Here is a 22851-nt window from a genome sequence, read left to right on the forward strand (position 1 = left end):
CCTGGGTTCGATACACTTTTTCTATGGTACATTTGTAAAAATAAATATGAATAGAACCTGGTCCGGGTCCTTTCTGTGTGGAGTTTGCATGTTCTCTCGTGTCTGTGTGGGTTTCCTCCGGGAGCTCCGGTTTCTTCCCACAGTTGTGCAAGTGAGGTGAACTGGAGATACAAAAATCCTAATATATGAATAATAATATTAGTAAGAGCATAAAATACACTATTCCACTATGGCTGAGAACCAGGGTACAAATCTCAGCGGTGCTATAAACCAGTCGTCTGTGGCAGCCCCTTAAAAATATGGGAGCAACTTAAAGGCAAATAAAATAAAGCACATTTTGATTGGCTGTCACGGCAGCCTCTGTGTATAAGCTTGTTATATTTGTTTTCCCCATCCATTGTTCAAATAGATAGCAGAACTGTCAGGAATGTCATGAACAACGTCCGTGGTGAAAAATGTGCAGTGTTTTAATGGAGGAGGAAACAGTGAAGCACTTTTGTCCCTCGTCCTCGTGACCCTTTCGGTCTATGAGGTCCATTATTGCAGGAAATTCTGACGTTATTATGACATTAGCCCAAAACCAGGACTAGAGAATGTGGACAGTTCTGTGGACTGAACCTGCTGGTGTTTGTGCAACTAGCTGTGAGTCTCTGACTCATCGGGTTGCCATGTTTGGCTCTGAATCACCCTTTGTATTCTAGTGCAATGAAGAGAATTCAACTGCAGTCTACAGGTAATTAGGAACAGCACGCCTGCTGCAGGGAACGCTTTTCATTATACATTTATTTATTTAAAGTCTGTTTTACTACCGCTTCATCCTGGTCAGGATCACAGTGGGTATGATTAATTGGGCAAATGTGGACAGGTGCCAATCCACTAGAGTTTTGGCTACCCCCAAGACATAGCCAATCACATCTCTGTAGTTGCACGGTGTGTGGACAGTTCTTTGGACTACTAGCTGTGAGTCTCTGACTCATTTGGGTTGCCATGACTTGCTCTGAATCACCCTTTGTTTTACTCCTGCTTCATCCTGGTCAGGGTCGCGGTGGGTCTGATTTACTGGCACAATCCACCACAGCAGGAACCAATCCACCATCACATCTCTGTGGATGCTTGATGCTCTGAGATTCGTACCCAGAACAGACCGCTGTGCTAACCAAGCGCCTGATCAGTGTGGCAGAAACATTTCTCCAGACACCAGTTTAAGAGTCATCCAGCACATTTAACTCTCACTTCACAAGTCACTTCCTGTACGAATACCCACACACTCCAGCGTGGGCGATTAGATGTATCGATATAAACCCAGCACACAGTTTCTTCACAGCCGATCGATGTGGAAGGTCCCGACCTCCTCTCCTAACATCTGGGGATGGATTGAACAAACAGACCTGCAGTTTGGGCTCGGAAGCGTTTAGAGATGTTGGAGAATGTGTTGCTTAGTAACCTGCAGTACCTACCAGTACCCACCTCTGAATACTTCTGCTGCAGGGCTCCTGGACCTTCTTGTATCTACAAAGATCCAGTTGACTCTGTAGCAGAGGCGAGGTTGATGAGATGCAAACAGACCCTGTGGAAACCACAGTCCAGAATTTTACATACACTATATAGCCAAAAGTATGTAGACACCTGGATATTTAATTCATATACAACAAGCAACATGAAGTTTTAACAGTGTCCTTTTTTTAATATGTCTGTTAGATTGTTGTAACAAGAGTTTTGGGAATCTTGGGTCCGAATCTTGGCAGTGCTCTCGGCCGTGCATCCACAGAGACATGAGTGGCTATGCCAGGGGGTGGGGGGACCGAGGGGTAGCCAAAACCCTGTGGTTTAAATTTGCCCAACAAATCAGATCCACTGCAACTTTGGGGACTTTTTAATTCATTTTCAGCCACAGGAGCATTCACACTTGACATTCCAATTCATTTTATTTATTTATTCGGATTTTAACGTCATGTTTTACACACTTTGGTTACATTCATGACAGGAATGGTAGTTACTCATTACACAAGATTAATTAGTTCACAAGTCATGGGCGATTTTGTATCTCCAGTTCACCTCACTCCCAAAGGAAACCCACACAGACACGGGGAGAACATGCAAACTCCACACAGAAAGGACCCGGACCGCTCCACATGGGGATCGAACCCAGGACCTTCCTACTGTGAGGCGACAGTGCTACCCACCGAGCCACCCTGCTGCCGCCCCCAATTCTTTATAAATGTGTAGGATGGTGTTGAGGCCAGGCGTTTTGCAATCAGGCTTTTTCTTTATGGACTACTGGCATGCTGAAACAGGAACCTGTTTTTTCACAATATCTCATGTTCATTATGTTGAGAAACCCAGACCAAACTGTCATAAACAGGCCCAAATTTTTATTCCTTGCACCTACCTACACTCAGCAATGTGGTAGTCAGTTATAGGATTTCCTGGAGTGTAGTGGAGGTGTGCTTTACACCACTCTAGCTGACACCAATCATTGCACCTGGTGCTTTTTAGGTGCATGTGCTTCAGAGCTGGTCCTACTGTGTGAACTTGTGTGGCTTCAGAGCCGAGCTGTTGTTGCTCCTGGATGCATTTACTAATCTATTCTTCCCTTTGCAAACCTTAATGAATCTTGAACTCTGTGACAGTGGCTCCATCTCCTAGTTTTAAGCAACACACGTTTCTACCTCTCAAGAGAACATGCAAACTCTGCAAAGAAAGGACCCGGACCGCCCCGCCTGGGGATCGAACACAGGACCTTCTTGCTGTGAGGCGACAGTGCTACCCACTAAGCCACCGTGCATTGTAAACACATAATAAGAAATACAGACACAAGTTAACCAGGTTTGTTAAAAATCTTTGCTTTTATTCCCACAGTTTTAAAAGACTTTATTTGAAAGAATAAATTTTAAAAGAACTTATTTGGGCTCATCAAAGCAGAACATGGAATATAAAAAATAAGGGAAAAAATAAAGCTAGTCTCAGTTTTCCATCGGGCTATCTTGGGACATTTCATCACTCTCCATCTTCTCATCATCTGCCAAACAGGAAAGAAATAAAAATATGCATAAAATACATTTAAAGCATTGAGCAGATGCTCTTATCCAGATTGACCAACACAGACATTTAAAGGAACAGACTTTGACACCCCTAGAACTTAAAGTTAATATGTAACTGAAGAAGCCGTCATTTATATAGTTCTTTCCCTGCTATTAATTCTGTGTATGCAAAAGTCACCTTTGACTTGCTGTTTCTAAAGGGTATTAATATACTGAGCCACAAAGGCCAAATTTTGACCCATATTTCATCAGCATGAAAATATTATAATAGAAAAACTAAATAAGTGACTAAATAATTACAAAAAACAGCTATGTGAGCAAAAAAGTTCATCTATAGTATCAGAGTGACAGATTAAAAACAACCTGAGCTGTAACATCCACCTGAGGAGATTAAAAGTGCATTTTGTGGCAAAGCAAAGTGAGGTGGATGGTTAGAGCGGCAAACATTTCTCCTAAGATCATCGTTTCACTCATATTTGCAAAAAAGTGGCCCAGGTGGCACAGCGTGATATTCCGCTAACACACCACCAGTGTTGCCACCAGTCGGCTGGGCACCATCTAGCGGGCAGTGCCTGCAGCAGACACGTTTCGGCTAGGGTGGGATGACCGGACTATGTGGGTGGGGTGATCGGACTATGTGGGTGGGATGACCGGACTATGTGGGTGGGGTCTTTAAATGCTGTGTAAGAACCCTCATTAACAGATAGAGAGAGTGTGCATGGTTAAAAAAGGGTTCCGCTAAGGGCTGCGAGTGGGGCGCACCTCGACTGCAATCAGGGATCCCCCAGCAGCGTAAGACAAATTACCAGGAAGCCCAAAGAAGCTTAGCGGATTATGTGGCATTATGGACTCTGTGAAGAACCTGGAGATGTTAAACGGTTAGGCTGCCCCTCTAAAGAGGTTAAATCTGAGCTGGGGTCTTACAATAGGACAGTGATCCAAACATACAACCAAATCAACACTAAAATAATTTGGTGATGGTGATCCTAGTGCCCTGACCTAACTGAGAAGAGTTTGGGAGAAATGCTTCCAGATTTCTTATTGAGAATTACAGGAGAAGACTCAGTGCTGTTGTGATGGAAGGAAGGTTGCACAAACAAATGGCAATCATTAATGTATATAGCTCTAAGAAAGAGGCTTACTCTCTAGAGTCTGTTGAAGCTCCTGGATGGTACTGAGCAGCACGTGGAACTGTTTCTTACGCAGCTCCAACTACAAAACAACACAAGAACACAAGAAGAAACATGAAATCAGCTATCTTTGTGTTCAGGATGTCAAACCTAAAAAGAAATATGTAATGTACCTTGTCTTCTACGTTCTCTTTGATTTGCGAAAGCTTCTGAAGTTCCTTGTCCAGAGCCTCCAGCTGCCTGAGGTGAGACAATCAAACGTAAGCCAGATGGCAACATGGAGCCAAAAGCATTTGAACAATTATGAATATACAGACTGATTAAAGGAAATGTATTCTTACTTCATGGTTTCATGTCTGTCTGGATGTTGCTGGATCACCCTGGCCAATGCATCATACTCTAAAAAATACATTAACAATGTTAATCGCAGAATCAAGATGATTTTCTGACAGAGATTTCAGGATTCCTTCGATGCTGACCATGCAATTCCATCGTCCACCTAATCTAAGAAGTTCTAAATGATCAGTCATGATCTCCTTATTGGATTTCCTTCATTTTGGATATCGCTGAGCAGGGATGCAAGCTAGTGCCACACCCTGACGAGACAGTAGGAATTGCTCTTGCAGCAGGAAGCACCCAGCCAGGTTAGTGACGATGTCGGGACTAGAACCAGTTTACTGTGATCTCCAATGAGATTATGTTTGGGGAAAGTCTTTTCAAAGTTTGGCTTCAGACAGTGATACAACAAGAGCAGCTATGCCAGCAGACTTTCTAAACCCTGCTGTTTACCACTAGAGGAGGGACGAATAATGCAAGCAAACTGATGTATAAAAAGTAAACGTAGTATTTGATTCTGTTCAGGTTCTGCATTTTTTCTAATAGATAATAAATCAGACTCTCTGTGGAAGCTCATATAATCTCAGCGTGAGCTGATGTCCTACCTTGCCGGTTCTTCCGTATCCTCTTAGCTCTCTGGATCTCTTTTTTACACTCTGCTATTTTCTTATGTGCAGCTGATATATTTTGCTCTGTTGAGATCGGGGAGAACAACAACAGGTTCGTTAAATGGCCGTCATGAAACCTTTTGGAAATGGAGTTTGTGCAGCGCGTGTGCTCACCGATGTCGGCGTAGATTTTTTCATAGTTTTCCATTTCTTTGAGGTTCATGTTGTAGACCAGAAGCGTCTTTCCCATTGAAAATTCACACTGCGACAGGCTCCCCAGCATCCTCTGGTACTGAGCAAACCTGTACAAACAAAGTGAGAAACAGCTGTAAAATCAGATTGCAGATTTTTATGTATTTAATGGTTGCTTTTGACTTCAAGTTGGTTAATGGTGGCAAAGCTTTATTCTAAACACCTCTTTTAGTCATTAGAAATAATTACCCCTCTTCCGGTGTCACATTTGAGTGGCACCATTTAATGAAGCTCTTCAGAAGCAAGTTGATGCGCCGGTCGTCCCCGGCTCCGTCACCGTCGATAAGCAACCGCTTGCGAATGACTTCATCTGATGAGAGACCACCACAGGAGTTTAAATTTCTCTGGCTATACAACAGAACAATGGAAAACAGTCAAGTGCTGAGATGGATTCTGTTTTCTCAGGGATCATGTTGACTGCTGAGCATGTGTGCTTGCTTACCTACAGTACAGACTGCACCAGGATGCAATATAAATTGATCCAACTCCTATTCCATGCTAGTGATGTCCTGGTACCAGGTACCAGTGAACACCTTTAGATGGGTCAGAGCAGTTTTGTGTCAGCTCTGTATAATGTCTTACACAGTATAGTATAATATGCTCTCCCCGTATGTATACAAGTTTTCTCCAGGTACTTTGATTTCCTCCTACTGAGAGACCTACAGATGTGCGACATCAACAGCAGCTGACCATCCACTTTGGGCTTTTGTCCTGGCCTTGCTATGATACCACTGTTCCATGTGTACTTTTAATGGATGAAGTCAAACCATTATTTATGAAGGCACTAGTAGAAGTAGTCAGTTATATGACATTGTAGTACTTTCTACACCTAACAAGTACTCTAAATTGCTGTTATGTTTAATTTTATACCTTTATAACCTTGTAAAAGAACTCAAATTTGTGTTTTTTTCGGACAGTGAGGTATATTTCAATTATTTCGTATAAGAATGGCATCCTTGAATCTATTCGGTAGACTGAATCTTAAATGCCCTTCTATTTATATTTGTAGTGCACTAGATAGGCCGCAAGAGCCAGTAAGTGTTTCGCTCTATAGTGGGCTTATGTAGGGACAAAGGAGTCATTTGGTATTCAGCCCGCTAACAGCGTACTAGCAGTTATATTTAAATTAATAAGGATATATGTATTTGCTTCATTTCTATTTTAATGGTTTTAGATATATTAACTATAGAAACAAGTTTATATTTAAAATTAAAAGCTGTGCATTTTAACCTAATTATTCGCCTGGTAACGTTAGTCGAGCATTACAACACTCAGCTAACGTGCTAACTACATGGCTACTTTTACAGAATTGTGTCTGTTAGTTTCTAAAAGCCCCGCATCGACTATATACCAGAATTCATTCGAGCTAAATCATAAATAAAATTATTAAAAACACTGGTAAGTTAAAATAAGCTTACCATCAGTAATAGTTCCCATATTTGTCCGGTGGACCGCAGTCAGTGTATTTCTCGTTGCAGAACTGCAGCTAAATTATAGTAGCATTAGCGCCACCTACTGGACCTCTAATGAACCTCTAATGTGGACCCCGGACAGACGAGTTTAAAATCTCAGTAACTGCTTCATCCTGGTCAGAATCGCGGTGGTCCTGAGTCATTCGGAAACACTGGGTGCAGAAACATCTTGCACACAGTGCCAGTCAATTTGGGGGCATCTCATACTCACGCATTCTCTCACTTGTTTATGTTCTGACTGGCAGTTTAGAGCAGCCAATCTACCTACTGGTATATTTTTGGAATGTGAAAATAAACCAAGAAAGAAGGAAACCAACACATGTAGTGATTGACCGCAAGGGTCAAACCCAAGTCCCTAGAATCCACTTTACCAACTGCATCACGGTGGTGCTCTAACATTAGACCATTCATTCATTCATTCATTCAGGGTAACTATGGGTCCGGTACCAGCTGAAAACACTGGGCAAAATATGTCCTGGACATGAGAACAGTACATCGCCTGGCATCACACACTGACACACGTGCCAAACTCCAAATGCCAACCGTCCGCCAGACTACCAAATGGTAATGTATAATTCAACACACAAAGTATTACCAATTATCCAGAGTCCAATAGCAAAGTGCTTTACACCACCTTCAACTTTAAATGAAATATACTGGAGGGAAACGTGTCTAAAAGCCAGTTTTCAGGCCAGCAGAATCTGTTGAAACATGAACAATTTAATAGAAAATGTCTCCATTTCTTTATTACATTGTTATTACAACTAAATAGTACTTATTCATTTATTACCTATTCACACAATATTATATTTTACTGACTTAATTTTAATAAATTAATGAGTTCTTTTTTTAATTATTACAAATCTATTTTAGTATTCTTGTAATATATACACTTTTGACATTTTCTAAATTGTTATGACTTCATACTAGTTATATTAGTACTAAGAACTTTGGTCTAAATTAATACAACTATACAAATGTTGTTTTACCCCTTTATGAAACATGTTGAAACATGGACAATTTACTAGGTAATTTCTCAATTTCTTTATTACATTGTTATTATGATTTAATATTTATTAATAATGTCTTAATTCTTGTTATATCAAACTTAGTAAGTAAAATACTTCATATATTTTTACTCACCAAATTATTGTTTTATTTTAAACCATTACTTTAATAAATAATTACTCTATCACTTATTCACACAATATTACAACTTCGGATTTTTTTCATTAAATAGTACCTGCTATTTCATTTTATAATATAACATTTTTATGTTAGTACAAGCCTTTTCTACTAATATTACAACTTTTGACGTTTTCTAAATTGTTATGACTTCATACTAGTTATATTAGGACTAAGAACTTTTGTCTAAACTAATACAACTGTACAAATATTGTTTATTTATATTGTTGAAATATGGACAATGTACCAGATAATTTCTCATTTTTGTATTATATTGTACTATATTGTATATTTTATTATATTATATTAATAATTACTTTATCACTCATTTAACTAATATTACAGCTTATGATTTTTTCATTAAATAGTTCCTGCATTTTGATTTTATAATAGAACATTTTTTATACTACATTTTACATTTACATTTTCAGCATTTAGCAGCTTTTATCCAAAGCGACTTACAGTACAGTGACAGTATATTGTCTAAGCAATTGAGGGTTAAGGGCCTCACTCAAGGGCCCAACAGTGGCAACCTGGCAGTGGTGGGGCTTGAACCAGCAACCTTTGGATTACTAGACCAGTACCTTAACCGCTAATACTTGTCTTTTTCACTATTCTTGTAATATATAAACTTTTGACGTTTTGCAAACAGGTGTGCCTTCATACTTGTTATATTAGGACTAAGAACTGTTGTCTAAAATATTATAACTTCACTAATACTGTATTGTTTTAACCCCCCTCTCTAACTTTGATATTTAGTTTCTTTTATTTATTTTTCAGTCTGAAAACTTGACTACAGTAGTTGCTTGTGCGTCCTACGTCAGGATTGGTCGGCTCTGGTCCAATCAGGGCGCTGCTTGTGTGTTCGAACTCTTGACCAATCAGCGCGCGGGACTCTAGAGCCCAGCAGTACGGGTGTGATCTGAAAACCCCGCCCGTAGCGGTGAGGGGCAGGCTGCGTGCGCCTGCGCAGTGGCGGAGTGACGCTCTCGGTCCCAGAATGCTGCCTGGTAAACAGAGATGGAAGCAGCTGGTGAAGAAGAGCTGCTCACCCACTGATCACTGATAGCAGCTTTATCTTCATCCTGCCCGTCTAATAGCCGCCCGACACCCGCCTCTCACCCAGCTGATCCGACCCGCGTTCGCCTCTCGGAGCTCCGGGACTGAGGTGAGAGAACCGCGCCGCTGCTGACGGCTCTTCCACCGCTTTACACACTCTGTCGAAATGCTAACAGGCTACCGCTATGGCACAAATGGCTTCACTTAGCACAGTTAGCGCGAGAGCTAAAGCCAGCAGCCACTCAGAAGCACTGCGCTGGTGCTAACAGGCTAAAGCTAATATGCCTCAAATGGCTGGAGGTAGCGCAGAAGCTAACGTGCTAACTAACCGCCCCCCCCCCTCCCCCTCCCAACACAAACGGCTGTAACATTTTATTTAGATGACGTAATTCTTCCCTAACTTTCATTTTTACCCCCATTACACCTCCACACATTTATTTACTTTATTAAATACACATTTTCGGACTACCTGTTACTTTTACTGTTTGTTTGTATTTGGCCATGTTCTTTTTTGGTTTCACTCTCAAGTGCACTTGTTAAGTAACAACTCGCCCCACAGGACGGCTGCACGATACATCGGATCATAATCGTGATCACGATTCATGTTTGTTTAACCGAATACACCAAATTTAGTTCTTTTGGCTGCTTTTCTGCATATTAACTTGACATGACAGCAGTATTGCAATACAGTAAACAAGGTTGCAACTAATTTTTTAGGCTTATTTGTTAGTGTTTGAGTAAAAACGATATTTTATTTGCTTAAACTAGCATATCTTGTTTATTTGTTTTTTAAGTTTTAATCTTTATAAGTGCAAATTTTCCCCTGGATTTTCCCCAATCTAGTTATTTCCAGTTTTCATTTGAGAATCGGGCGGCACGGTGGCTAAGTGGGTCTCGCCTCACAGCAAGAAGGTCCTGGGTTCGATCCCCAGGCGGGGCGGTCCGGGTCCTTTCTGTGTGGAGTTTGCGTGTTCTCCCCGTGTCCGCGTGGGTTTCCCCCGGGTGCTCCGGTTTCCTCCCACAGTCCAAAGACATGCAGTGAGGGGAATTGGAGACACTAAAAGTTGTCCATGACTGTGTTTGATATAAACTTGTGAACTGATGAACCGAAAGTGTAAAACATGACGTTAAAATCCTAATAAACAAACAAACATTTGAGAATCCCCTACATCTTTAGATTAGATTAGATTAGATTAAACTTTATTGTCATTACACATGTACAAGTACAAAATGCAGTTTAGCATCTAACCACAAGATGTGCAGGATAAACAGTATCTACGATATACATTATTTATAGGATATGAGCAGTGGTATGAAGATATACAGGTGATCTTGCGCAACTCCCGACTCCTAAACTCCTAAACAAGGAGAGCCGGATCGCCACACGCCCCCTCCGACACGTGCCCAATTTGCGACCGCTTCTTATCGCCTGCCAGCTTTGGATTTCCACACACAGTCGTATCACGTACTGAGATCCATGTTAAGCTCAGCGTGATCCCCAGAGTTTGAGATTCATACCCTGATCACAGCGTGTGCCACCCGAGCACCCACATTTTTTTTAGAATACGATATTAGTTCAATTATTCTTGTTTTTAATCGGCTGTTTTTTTGTTTTACTCTTTGCAAGTGCACTTGTTAAGTAATTCTGTACAGAACAGCTGCACGATCACTTGAGTCATAATCGTGATCATAATTAATACGCTAATTACACTACAGTTACTTTTCGGTTTATTTGCTTCATTTTGCATCTTGGTTGCGTACATACATGACATGATGACAGGATTGCAGTACAGTAAATTTGGCTGCAACTCATGAATATTTTAGTAATCGATGAATCTACAAATTGTATTTAAGTGTCTGTGTGAGAAACAGAAGAGCTGCATGATAAACCTTCACTAAATACAAAAGTTTGTTATTTATTTGTTTAATTCCCTAATTGGTTGCATCCGTATATAACATGACAATATTAGTATCGCAATAAATCAACAAGGCTGCAGCTAAGGCTTATTTAGTTATCGGTTTATTGTATTATTTAAGTGTTTCAGTGTTTTTTTTATTTTTTTATTCAGTTTTTATTTATTTTTTTATTTTTATTCAGGTTTCACTTTTCCCGGTCGTTTGTTTTTGGCCTGTACTGATTTTCTTAGTCCAACACTGACATCCACACAGTTAAAAAAGACTCAAGTTATGCAAAACTGCAAAGGCGATACGGCTTCACTGATTTAATCTTTTTATTTTTGGATCGCAGACTATGAAGTAGTTTTCCTCCTTTTATTTGTCAATGAACTACACCAAGGAAAGTGAACAAGTGCACATGCCTGAAACCATAAAAGAAATTCTTACACAAGACAACACAAGAACAGTTTTAACCTACCATGTAGGCATAAAAATGAAAATATAAAATGGACCAAAATATAAAGCCACGATAAAGTAGACAGGTACAATAATACCTATTGTTGCCATTAAATGACACGTGTGTTAAACATGTTGTAAAAAATCAAATAAACAATAAATACATTTGTCAATGAACTAGAAATGTTCGTTCTTGAAAAACGCCAGACCATTTAGAAGCATTTTAAGCATTTTAAAAAAAGATTGAAGCTGTTCTGAGAGAGAGAAGCATTACCTCAAGCCTTATTAGCTTTATTATGCCACCAATTTATATTGTAAATAATTTGTTGCTCTAATAATATTAGGTTAATATGATTATATTCTAATAAGTGCCATCATTTAGAACCATGAAAGAGATCTCATTAAGAGCTGTCCTCATACCTGCAGGGGTTAAGGTGCTGGATTAGTGATCAGACAGTTGCTTATTAAAGCCCCACCACTGCCAGCTTACCACTGTCGGGCCCCCTGAGCGAGGCCCGTAACTCCCATTTGCTTGTAGCGTATTCGGTCACAAGTCAGTTTAAACAAAAGCGTCAGCTAAATGCCGTAAATGTAAACAAGAGTTTTGTCCATGACTGTGATATTATTCTTCATGTTTTGGTTGAGTGGCACAATGCACTGTGTAAATACTGCTCTGGCATTCTGATGACAGTAATGATTACAGCTCAACATGGCACACTGATGTAGAGCTGTGATTAAACTTGTGCTGTCCTGTTATTAGGAGTAAACACACGACTGCCAGCCGCTCCGAGACGAGGCTTTTTCTCTGGTTCACGTAGAACGTTCATCATCGGTAGGAAAGAAAGTTGATGAACGGCTTTATGTGGCACGGTGCAGGGAAATTCCTTCTCCATTAGCAGTTATGCAAACGACAGGCCTGTGGTCTCGCTAAATAACCACAATGCACCAGCACTATTTCCATAAATGCCATTTCTGCCGCTCTTCAAAATGTCAAAACATGCAGGTCACATCTGCTGAGTGCTGACTTTTGTTCAGGTTATTTATATATTTTTTTACTTTTAACTTTAACACCTTTCAGGTCTGTTTATTATGAATTATGAAGTGAAACTATGAACAAAAAGTTTTGGTAAACTAAACCATAGAAGTCTAAATTTGGCAAAATGTACCTCGTCATGTTCGGAGAAAGCTTTTCGATGGATTGACCCCCTGTCCATGTTGTTCCTGCCTTGCACCCAGTGTTTCAGAATCAGAGAATCAGAATCACTTTATTTCGCCAGGTATGTTGCACATACGAGGAATTTGTTTTGGTGATGCACATAATAATACACATAATAGTACACATGATACACATGTATGACATGTAGCATGTTAACAGTTCGTGTGCTGTCTGGTCTGTTAGATAAGTATTAACCAAGGGAGCAGCTGTGGTTAAGAGTTGTTACAGCTCTTGGAAAAAAGCTGTTAGCCTGTCTGGTTGTTTCCCAGTGGTACCGGACCTGCTGCAACCCTGACCAGGATAAAGTCAATCAGACTGGCACTCATGAGCTGAGTTTAGATTTACATTTTCTGCATTTAGCAGATGCTTTTATCCAAAGCGACTTACAGTACTATGACAGTATATTGCCTAAGCAATTGTGGGTTAAGGGCCTTGCTCAAGGGCCCAACAGTGGTGGGGCTTGAACCAGCGACCTTTCCATTACACGCCCAGTACCTTAACCGCTAGGCTACAACTTCCCTATATCACAGGGCACACACACACACACACACATTTACATTTTCGACATTTAGCAGACGCCTTTATCCGAAGCAACTTGCAGTACAGTGGCAGTATATCGTCTAAGCAATTGAGAATTAAGGGCCTTGCTCAAGGGCCCAACAGTGGTGGGAACCTGGCAGTGGTGGGGCTTGAACCGGTGACCTTTCGATTACTACTACAGTACATTCACCACGTAAACCACTAGGCTACAACTGCCCTAGTATGCCACAGTAAATATGGCTGAAAATTGAATCTGAATTATTTTTAGGCTTTAATTTCTCAGAGCTTTATGATAACGTACTAGTTTCTTATTTCTGTCCCTAAATATGAAGTTTCCTACTGTAAATCGTTTGTGTTTTCTCTCCCGCTGCATTAATGTGTACGTTATTTATTATTTCATTTCACCAGCATTATACAATACCAGTGTGTGCTGAATTACTGACAGAAAAAGCTAATTCTGCATGACTCTGTGTGACTAGTGCTGTTGGTGTGTGTAAGAGATTAGCAGGATGCTCGCTGTAGGTCTTGGCGGTGATTAAACCGGGTTAGCGCTTATCGGATGAGATTACTGTGGAGCGGCGGCTGCTTCATAAGTAGCTCGTGTACCCGAGCGCTGCTTCAGCTCCTTTCCCTGAATGATGATTATTGTTAGCAATACTTCCAGCTCCTCGGGTCTCACTGTCACTCGTACCACCAGTCAAAAAGAAATGCGCCCATCCCAACATTCTTGGATGTCCGAAGCCCTGTGATGCATCGGTGCCCTGCCTCGCGACCGGTGGACCTGTTGTGACCCTGGGCAGTGTAGCACACTTGATGAAAATGAAATCTCAGTGTGTTTAGTTGAATGTATCCCCACTTCCTTCCTTCCTGCTGTGGTTTCCTGGTGTACTTTTTAACTTTTTCTTTTTGTCTCCCTTTATTGTTTATATTTGCATGTGCTTTTCTTTCTGAGTACTTTTTTATTTTTGCTTCCTCTTTTCATCCATCACTTCATGCTTTTTGTGTAGCTTTTATAATCTCTTTTGTATTTAGTACTTGCTTATTAACCCAACAAGTCACTGAACTAATACGAAGTTTTCATACGGAAAACCGGTCCTGCCGGTAAAAAAAACTCACCAGAGTAAACAAGGATATACAAACAAATAAACAAATTGTTTTTAGTTTCAAACCTTTTTTATTATTTTTATTCGTTTTGTTTTTATGACTTTCTTTCCTCATCTTTCAAAGTGGAACCGTCACATTTAGTGATTTCTAACAGTAGATCAGGCCTGTAGTACCATTTAACATATTTCTTACTCAAAACAATTTTTTTAAAACATCTGGGGCGGCACATTGGCTCAGTGGGTAGCACTGTCGCCTCACAGCAAGAAGGTCCTGGGTTCGATCCCCAGGTGGGGCGGTCCGGGTCCTTTCTGTGTGGAGTTTGCATTTCCTCCCCGTGTTTGCGTGGATTTCCTCCGGTAGCTCCGGTTTCCTCACAGTCCAAAAACATGCAGTCAGGTTAATTAGAGATACAAAATTGTCCATGACTCAGTTTGACGTTAAACTTGTGAACTGAAGAATCTTGTGTAATGAGTAACTACTGTAAAACATGACGTTAAAATCCTAATAAATAAATAAAAACACATGAGCAAAGAGCATTCTTACTTAAAATTTTACTATTTATTTTTGTCTTTTATTATTTTTTTTCCTTTTGTGCAATTTTTTGGTATTTCATCTCTCTTTTGTTTCCTTCTGTTTTTATATCTGTTATATTTGTTTTTAATATATTTTTAATCAATATTTTAAATATTTTATTTTATTATTTATTATTATTTTATTATTTATTGTAGCTTTCTTTATTTTTTCTTTATTTTATCTGTGGCTATTTGCTTCAATCCTGCAAAAAGACTTTGTTGACAGTAGATGTCTCAAAGCTGTTATTGCCAATAATGGCTTTACAACAACATTATAAATCTGTCGTGTCTGAATTTTCCAACAACATGCCCAAAGATCTGTGCTGCTTTTGTTTATAGTACAAATTCAAAACGACTTTTTTAATGAACAGAATTGTATTAAAACGACACTTTTCCCTCTTTCACTTAAGCATGTCGGATAGGGCGGAGGAGGGTGAGCCACGGGCGGAGCAGCGTGCCAGAGCGCCCCCCAGGCACCACCACCACCAGCAGCAGCAGCAGCAGCAGCACCAGAGGACCGAAAGTGCATCAGCAATAGCATCCAGCGGCGACCGCGTGTCTCTCCTGAGTCCGGAGGTCATGCTGGGCCAGACGTGGAGCTGCTGGGTGGACGCGGTCAAACTGCACGCAGCCGACGGTGAGCGCACGTGTCATAACGATACAATAAAAACGTACGACGTTAACCGAAATATTACCTCCATATGTCCCCTCAGGTCCTGTTGTTGCTGTGTGTTGTCTGAGTGTTGTTGTGATTATACAGATACTTGTTTGTATGATGTGAATCTCTGTAGTGTTTACTATTACTTTTGACTTTTGATTTATGTAACTTGCTACTGAGGCCTTAATTTATTTATTTATTTATCTATCTAACTAACGGTGTAGTAGTGTGTGGAAAACTGTTGGATTTAGGAGGGTGCATCTAGGATTTCCTGGTCATTCAATGTTTTGTGATTCTTCTTCCATAGGTGCGGAAACAGAAGACGTTTTTAAGGAGTGTGGAAGAAACCGAGAAGCCATGCGACTGTGCAGAGAGGGTGAGGATTGAGGTTTTTAATTCAGGGGTACACACGGCTCACGGGCCATTTGCTCTTCTGTACTGATGGGTTTATATTTATATATACGCTGACGGCGTGGTTTAAATGTCATTATTTCCAGACCGATATGGAGGGCTCAGTATTTGTGGTAAACATGCCCTTGACCCAACTGTTTTTAATTGTGTTGCAGAACAAGGTTCATTTATTTTGTCTTTGTATTGTTTTCATTGATTTCAGGCTGAAAATCAGTTGCAAAACTCGAGTTGGATGAATATGTAGTGTATTTATACACCTTTTAATAATTACTGACATTTGCATACATTTGTTAATGACCGTTATGTCAGTTTCCTTCCTTTCCTTCAATTTCCTACTGTTTGTTTCTGTGACTGAATGTGTACGCCACAACCCTGGTTCATCTGTACCGCAGACAGTTCTGTCAAACCTGTAAGGTGCTGATTTTGGAGCAGAGGCTCCTTTCTTGCAGTTGCCTTTAATCCCATGTTAATGTAAAGCCTGTTTAACTGTGGACAATAACACCAGTGTCTTCAGTGGTTCTGTGTCTAAGGTGACGGTCCCAGGTGGAGCGGTCCGGGTTTTTTCTGTGTGGAGTTTGCATGTTCTCCCCGTGTCTGTGTGGGTTTCCACAGGGAGCTCCGGTTTCCTCCCACAGTCCAAAGACGTGCAAGTGAGGTGAACTGGAGATACAAAATTGTCCGTGACTGTGTTTGACGTTAAACTTGAACTAGTAACTACCTGTCCTGTCATGAATGTAACCAAAGTGTGTAAAACATGACGTTAAAATCCTAATGAATAAAAGAGAATACATTCTGCAGCGGTGAAGTACGCTAGCACACTACTGCAAAGATCTGGGGATCCAGGGTTCGAATTTCAGTGGTGCTATCGACCGGTCAGACATCCGCACGGATATGATTGACTAATATCCGAAGTGAAAGGAGTGGACGAAACAGCCTTGCGCTCCCAGTGCCGATACAAAGCTCGAATAGAAATATGAGGGTTGCCAAGTTTGGAATGTGGCCCAGATACGCTGTGGTGCCTTCTAAAATACCGAAAACAAAACATTAGCAGCGTCCACATACTAAATCTCCCGTGACTCACACGAAACCGTCCATTAGTGCACAAATCCCACAATCGACTGTGAGTCAGAGTCAGAATCCCACACCTGATCTGTCATCATGTCACTTTTTCATCACGATGGCTGATTATGAAACGGTGAGGGATCAGTTATTATTACTCACCGTAATCCTGAGATGACGTGAACCGAGACGTACCGTACGACACGGAACATCTGTATTCTGATCCTACGTCGTGAAAGACGTCGCCCTGCTCGGCTCAGCCCCCAGCCCCCCTATCAAGAGTGAAGCGGTTTCGTGCTGTACTTGTGAGAATCGCTTATCTAACGGCACAGTCGCACTATTGCACAATACACAATGGAGCCAGTGTGCACCGAAACATTCCACAATTTACAGTTCCACAGCAGAGAGCGTGTGGAGAAGGGAACGCGACTTTTATTTCAGTCAAGCTTTAAGGAGGAATTGATTTGAAACAGACTGACTTGCTCTTTTTGTTTTGGTAAAAGCCGCGAAGTTTGGAACTTGCTGTGGAGATTTAAGTCTGGAATAAAACGGTTTGTACATGAGCCGGATACCTGAAAGCTTTTAAAGTTCGGGAGTCGTTTGGATTTCATGCTGGTTGGTTGGAAGCACGATTTTTGTACGTTTGCGTTCACGGGGTTTAGCTCACGAGGATGTTTAGAGTGACTTACAGAGATGTCTTTCTCTAGTATGAATGAACAGCAGTCTAGGAGCACAAATCTGTCAATTTGGCTATAAGAAAATTATATTTATAGGTCGTAGAGATGTTAGCAAGTTCAAGTACAGCAGAGGGTCATCCTTTAAAGGCATTAAGAGGCTCAGCTTTTGAGAAAGACAGAGGAAATTGGAATTTTTAGTGACCTGGGTGCTTGTAGAGAAAAGCCTTAATGCCTTGATGCTCATCTTCCTTGAGTTCTGACTGGTGGGTCAAGGCGAGTCGGGCCTTGTTTATATATTAAGATAGGTGGTGCAAAAAGAGCAATTGTAATAGGGAATTGGAAATGACTAATTCAGAAGGAAAAGGAGGCAGGACATGATTTGCTCTTAAATTAAAAAGCTTTATTTATTTATTTATTAGGATTTTAACGTCATGTTTTACACACTTTGGTTACATTAATGACAGGACAGATTACTGGTTACACAAGATTCATCAATTCAAGTTTAATCGTGGACGATTTTGTATCTCCAGTTCACCTCGCTTGGACGTCTTTGGACTGTGGGAGGAAACCGGAGCTCCCGGAGGAAACCCACACAGACAGACCTGGGGAGAACATGCAAAATCACTCACTCACTCACTTTCTTAACCGCTTATCCAGTCAGGGTTGCGGGGGGGTGCTGCAGCTTATCCCAGCTTTTCAATGGGCGCAAGGCACACAGTAACACCCTGAATGGAGCGCCAGTCCATCGCAGGGCACACACACACACCTATTCACCTATATGGCAATTCAGTGTCTCCAATTAACCTGACTGCATGTTTTTGGACTGTGGGAGGAAACCGGAGCTCCCGGAGGAAACCCACGCGGACACGGGGAGAACATGCAAACTCCGCACAGAAAGGACCCGAACCTCCCCGCCTGGGGATCGAACCCAGGACCTTCTCGCTGTGAACACACACTGTGTTACGCTGGTGTAAAGTGCATGTGTTCAATTCGACCTGCCTTCTGGGTTTGTCCTCGTTTCTAAATATTTGTAGTCTGTGGTTGTTCAGTCATAATGCGATAAATAATCGTCAAATTTGCTCCTATAACAACCTTCGCATGAGTCGGAAGGTTTTCCAGTACGTATTCAGATACAGACGCTGGTCACTGGTGAAACGTGACTGCAGGCTGGGCCGTGTGATGAAGTGTGCTGTGACGTGCAGACACACACACACACACACACACACACACAGACTGAGCACCGAGTACCGTCTCCCTCTGTGCTCCGGGTATCTAAACAAATAAACGTTTATCAGCCGTAAAAACCAAATCAAGACTTCAGATACGGTCGTGTGCAAAATTCTGAACTCAACAGATACAAATACAGCATTAGAACTACACTATATGGACAAAAGTATTGAGACACCCCTTCTAATTATTGAATTCATGTATTTCAGCCATAAGAAATGCTAACGGGTATAATAAATTAGTTAGATGTGAAATAGTACATGCTTAAGCTCTAAAAATCAATGGGACAGTGGGAGCCTAGTGGACAGAGCTTTGGGCTATCAACCGGAAGATTGGCGGTTCAAATCCAGGCTCTGCTATGCAGCCACTGTTGGGTCCTTGAGCGAGGCCCTTAACCCAGTCTGCTCCGGGGGGCGCCTACGATGGCGCTCTGACCCTCAGCTTCCAAACAAGCTGGGATATGCGAAGAGAGAATTTTGTATTGTACTGTACACCTGTACATGTATATATGACAAATAAAGTATATCTTATTCTTCAATGCCCAGCCATACAAACGCTCTTTCGGACAGAATGGGCACAAATTCCCATACACAGACATACAGCTGCTTATTTACAACCACACTTTTCAGTACACTTGTAAATGTTGATTTACAAGTTAAATGTCTTTTCCACCCTGTTTTTAAACTTCATCTCTCGCCTGTCTCTCTTTCTCTCTCTCTCTCTCTCTCTCTCTCTCACTTTCTCTTTCGTTTTACAATCTCACTTTCTTTTTCTCTGTTAGTCGTCTCTGTGTCTGTGGCTTTCATGCTTTCTATTATTCCACACTTTTAGTTGCTCTTCCTCAGTGCAAACATGGCTATTGTAAGTCAGGTATTTAGATACACGTGTAAGGAACAAACACACTCACTGGCCATTTCATAAGGTACATTAATTGCCCATTTTAGGAGCCACACCGACCCAAACATGAACTTTGTTGGGGGTTTAAAGTGACTCACTGTACAACTTGTCCTCTGTCTACGTTATCCATCAACGAAAAGACACCCCCACAGGCAGGACCCACACGGATCATGTTGTTAACTGCAGTCACAAGTTAACATGTTAATGTTCTCTGTTAATCCTTCACTAGTCTTTCATCACTGGTGTATTGAGCAACATTGCTTCTATGTGGTTGGCGTAGTTCATAAAATGGCCAGTAAACGTACACACAAGATAGACGACCGTCCATGGGTTTCATTCCCTGGATTATTAATGTGCTGCTTCTAGAAGGTTTTACATTGTCAACTTACTTACTTACTGATGTTCTGATTATTTCTTCATGATTATGATTGACATTCATCAGAGAAGTCAAGCTGGTGACTTCTCTGTGCACGTATGAGTAGGGCAAGTTTGATCCATTACAGAATTTACAGATGGGGGGGTTTTATGCTGAGAGAGGAGCCAGAGATCAGATGGTTCTCTCACGGACTGCTGACATCGGTTCTCTTTTGTGTCATCACAAGCCCATTAGGCGTTTTTCTTGTGTATAGGACAGCACTGAATGCTGGGATTGCCTTCATCGTAGAATGCTTTCTATGCAGAGAGCTCACTACGTTCTCGGACAGACCCAATCACGGTTCACAGAGGCAGGGTACCAGTGAGTAGGCATTGCCGTGTCTGTATTGTTTTTGTCATGACGGGTTAGGGGACTGGTGCGGAACATGGATAAGTAAAAAAATTATGTCCTGGAACTCTGTGGCATCGTGTTGGTACACCTTGAAGGTGGTGAAAGGCTGGTTGTAGGCTGCTGCTTTATGAACAGGGCAGTGTTTATCCTCCCGGAGTTCAAATGCTGCCCAAAATGCCATCCATTAAGGTATGGAGCGTTTCTGATTGGTGAGCGGCTTCAAGCTGCTGTTTTGATGGCTTGGTGGGTAGCACCGTCACCTCACAGTAAGTAGGTCCTGGGTTTGATTCCCAGGTGGAGCGGTCCGGGTCGTTTCAGTTTGGAATTTGCATGTTCTCCCTGTGTCTGTGTGGGTTTCCTACGGGAGCTCCGGTTTCCTCCCACAGTTCAACATGCAAGTGAGGTGAACTGGAGGTATAAAATTGTCCATGACTGATTGATGATTGAACTGATAAATCATGTGTCCTGTCATGAATGTCACCAAAATCCTAATAAAACTAATAAATAAATAAATAAATAAATATTCTGGAGCTTCACAACACGACCGCGAGTCTTCCCTCCGGTCACATCCAGCTCGTGCGTCTCTTGTAGAGCGATTTGTGTCAACCCGCCCGAGCGCCCTTGACATGTCAGAAGATCACAGGAGGCCCTCTTTCACGCTTTCCACCTACTCGACTGTAGTATTACTCACAGTGCAGGCGGTCGTTAAACCGTGACGCACGGTTTTGCCCGGAGAGGCGCCGTCATTCAGCCCGGGTGAATCATCTGCTGGGACGCTCCCCCTCCGAGCAGCTTCAGGTTCAAGTGCGCCGGTTGCAGCAGGATGTTATTATGACCTTTTAACTCGTGCTCGGCGGCTGAAGTCTCCAGCGTCTGGGTCTCCATTACTGCCGCTAGCGCTTATTAAGGCGTAAAAGAACTGCTAAACCACTCGATTCGCTCTAAGTGGCACTTGGGATCTTCTCAAGTGCTTAAAGTGAAATAGGTGCTTCCAGTCATCTGGCACAGTCGATCAGACGCTGTATGGAGTCGAGAGCTGTGAAGAGCTGCACTGAAACTGTGCTAGATGTTAAGATAACACGTTAACATAAGGATTAAATCATTCAGGGCTTGATGAAGTTGTTATCTCATTGGTCATTGACCACAATAACAACAACAAAAGGGAAAAAATGTGAAGAAATTAAAACAACTCGTTTACATTTTCATTTTCAGCATTTAGCAGACGCTTTTATCCAAAGCGACCTACAGTACTGTGACAGTATACAGTCCAAGCAATTGAGGGTTAAGGGCCTTGCTCAAGGGCCCAACAGCGGCACCCTGGCAGTGGTGGGGCTTAAACCAGCAACCTTCTGCTTACTAGTCCAGTACCTTAACCGCTAGGCTACAACTTGTTCTCTAGCTGCCTCTGCTTTTCCAGTAAGGATTTGAACAGACTTTAGAACATGACTATGGGGATTCACTTCCGTTCGGTCAGAGGAGAATTAGTCCACTCGAGCGTGTGTTGGCATTAAGGCCTGGCTCCAAGTCGACGTTTTAGTATAAATGCCAAAAATGCAACTCTGATGCATGGGATTAAATACTGTCAAGGGCCTTCCGCTAACTGTTGGTAGCGTTTAGGAAGCTTACTTCTGATTATCAGATTATTTGCACAAGAGTGAAAACAACAGTGTTTTACTGATCGTGCTGCAATTTAGTGCCTATTGTTCATTGTGTAACTGTTGTACCTGCTGGCTTCAAGTCATCCGGCAACTTTAAATATGAGTATTATATTGTAGAAATATGTTATCGCACCTTTGTTTTGCACTTATAGGAGGGGTATTTAAAATAATCATCATCTTGATTGCTCTTAATAATAACAATAATAATAATTACCTGCACCTTTAACTCTGCTTTTTGATCCGCCACCATATTCATGGCACGTAGTGACAAAATGGACTGCTGGGAAACAGCAAGCACCAGTACGTCTGTGCAGAGCTGGCTACGTTTGAAGACTTCTGGGTTTGCACATGTTTCTCAGTCTGCCCGTGTCTCCGTCTCTGCTTCCGTCTTGTTTTCCTCAGGCAACCTTTGGAACGGCTGGCACAGTAGCGTGCCCCTGCCAATCGTGCGTTGCCTCTCTATAAAAACAGCAGCGGATCAGCCGACGGCGAGTGTGCGCCCGCGTGCGCCCGCGTGCTCTTTAAATAAACCCATCGTAGCACGTAAGCAGACGTAAATATGTAGCGTGGCGTCGTTAATTCACCGTGTGCGGTTCAGTCTCGGCTCCAGAATTATTGGCACCCTTGATGA

General features: G+C 41.8%; 2 protein-coding genes across 2 annotated transcripts in view; one reads left to right on the forward strand and one right to left on the reverse strand.

Moving 5' to 3' along the window:
* Positions 1-2827: 2827 nt before the first annotated feature.
* thoc7 (THO complex 7) lies at positions 2828-6849 on the reverse strand. The gene is made up of 8 exons (XM_062986756.1): positions 6786-6849; positions 5557-5677; positions 5290-5417; positions 5113-5199; positions 4513-4570; positions 4345-4411; positions 4184-4253; positions 2828-3019 (listed from the first exon to the last, which is right to left on the reverse strand). The coding sequence occupies exons 1-8, from the start codon at positions 6802-6804 to the stop codon at positions 2964-2966; spliced, it is 606 nt and encodes a 201-aa protein (XP_062842826.1). The 5' UTR covers positions 6805-6849; the 3' UTR covers positions 2828-2963.
* Positions 6850-9128: 2279 nt separating this feature from the next.
* Positions 9129-22851, forward strand: part of LOC134301765 (ataxin-7) — a 30399-nt gene continuing 16676 nt past the window's right edge. The window contains exons 1-3 of the mRNA XM_062986622.1: positions 9129-9192; positions 15278-15504; positions 15833-15901. Coding sequence (XP_062842692.1) covers positions 15279-15504; positions 15833-15901 — 295 coding nt within the window. The 5' untranslated portion in view covers positions 9129-9192; position 15278. The remainder of the gene's footprint in view (positions 9193-15277; positions 15505-15832; positions 15902-22851) is intronic.

Source organism: Trichomycterus rosablanca, chromosome 24 (assembly GCF_030014385.1).
Source record: "Trichomycterus rosablanca isolate fTriRos1 chromosome 24, fTriRos1.hap1, whole genome shotgun sequence".
In the NCBI taxonomy this organism is placed as follows: Eukaryota; Metazoa; Chordata; class Actinopteri; order Siluriformes; family Trichomycteridae; genus Trichomycterus; species Trichomycterus rosablanca.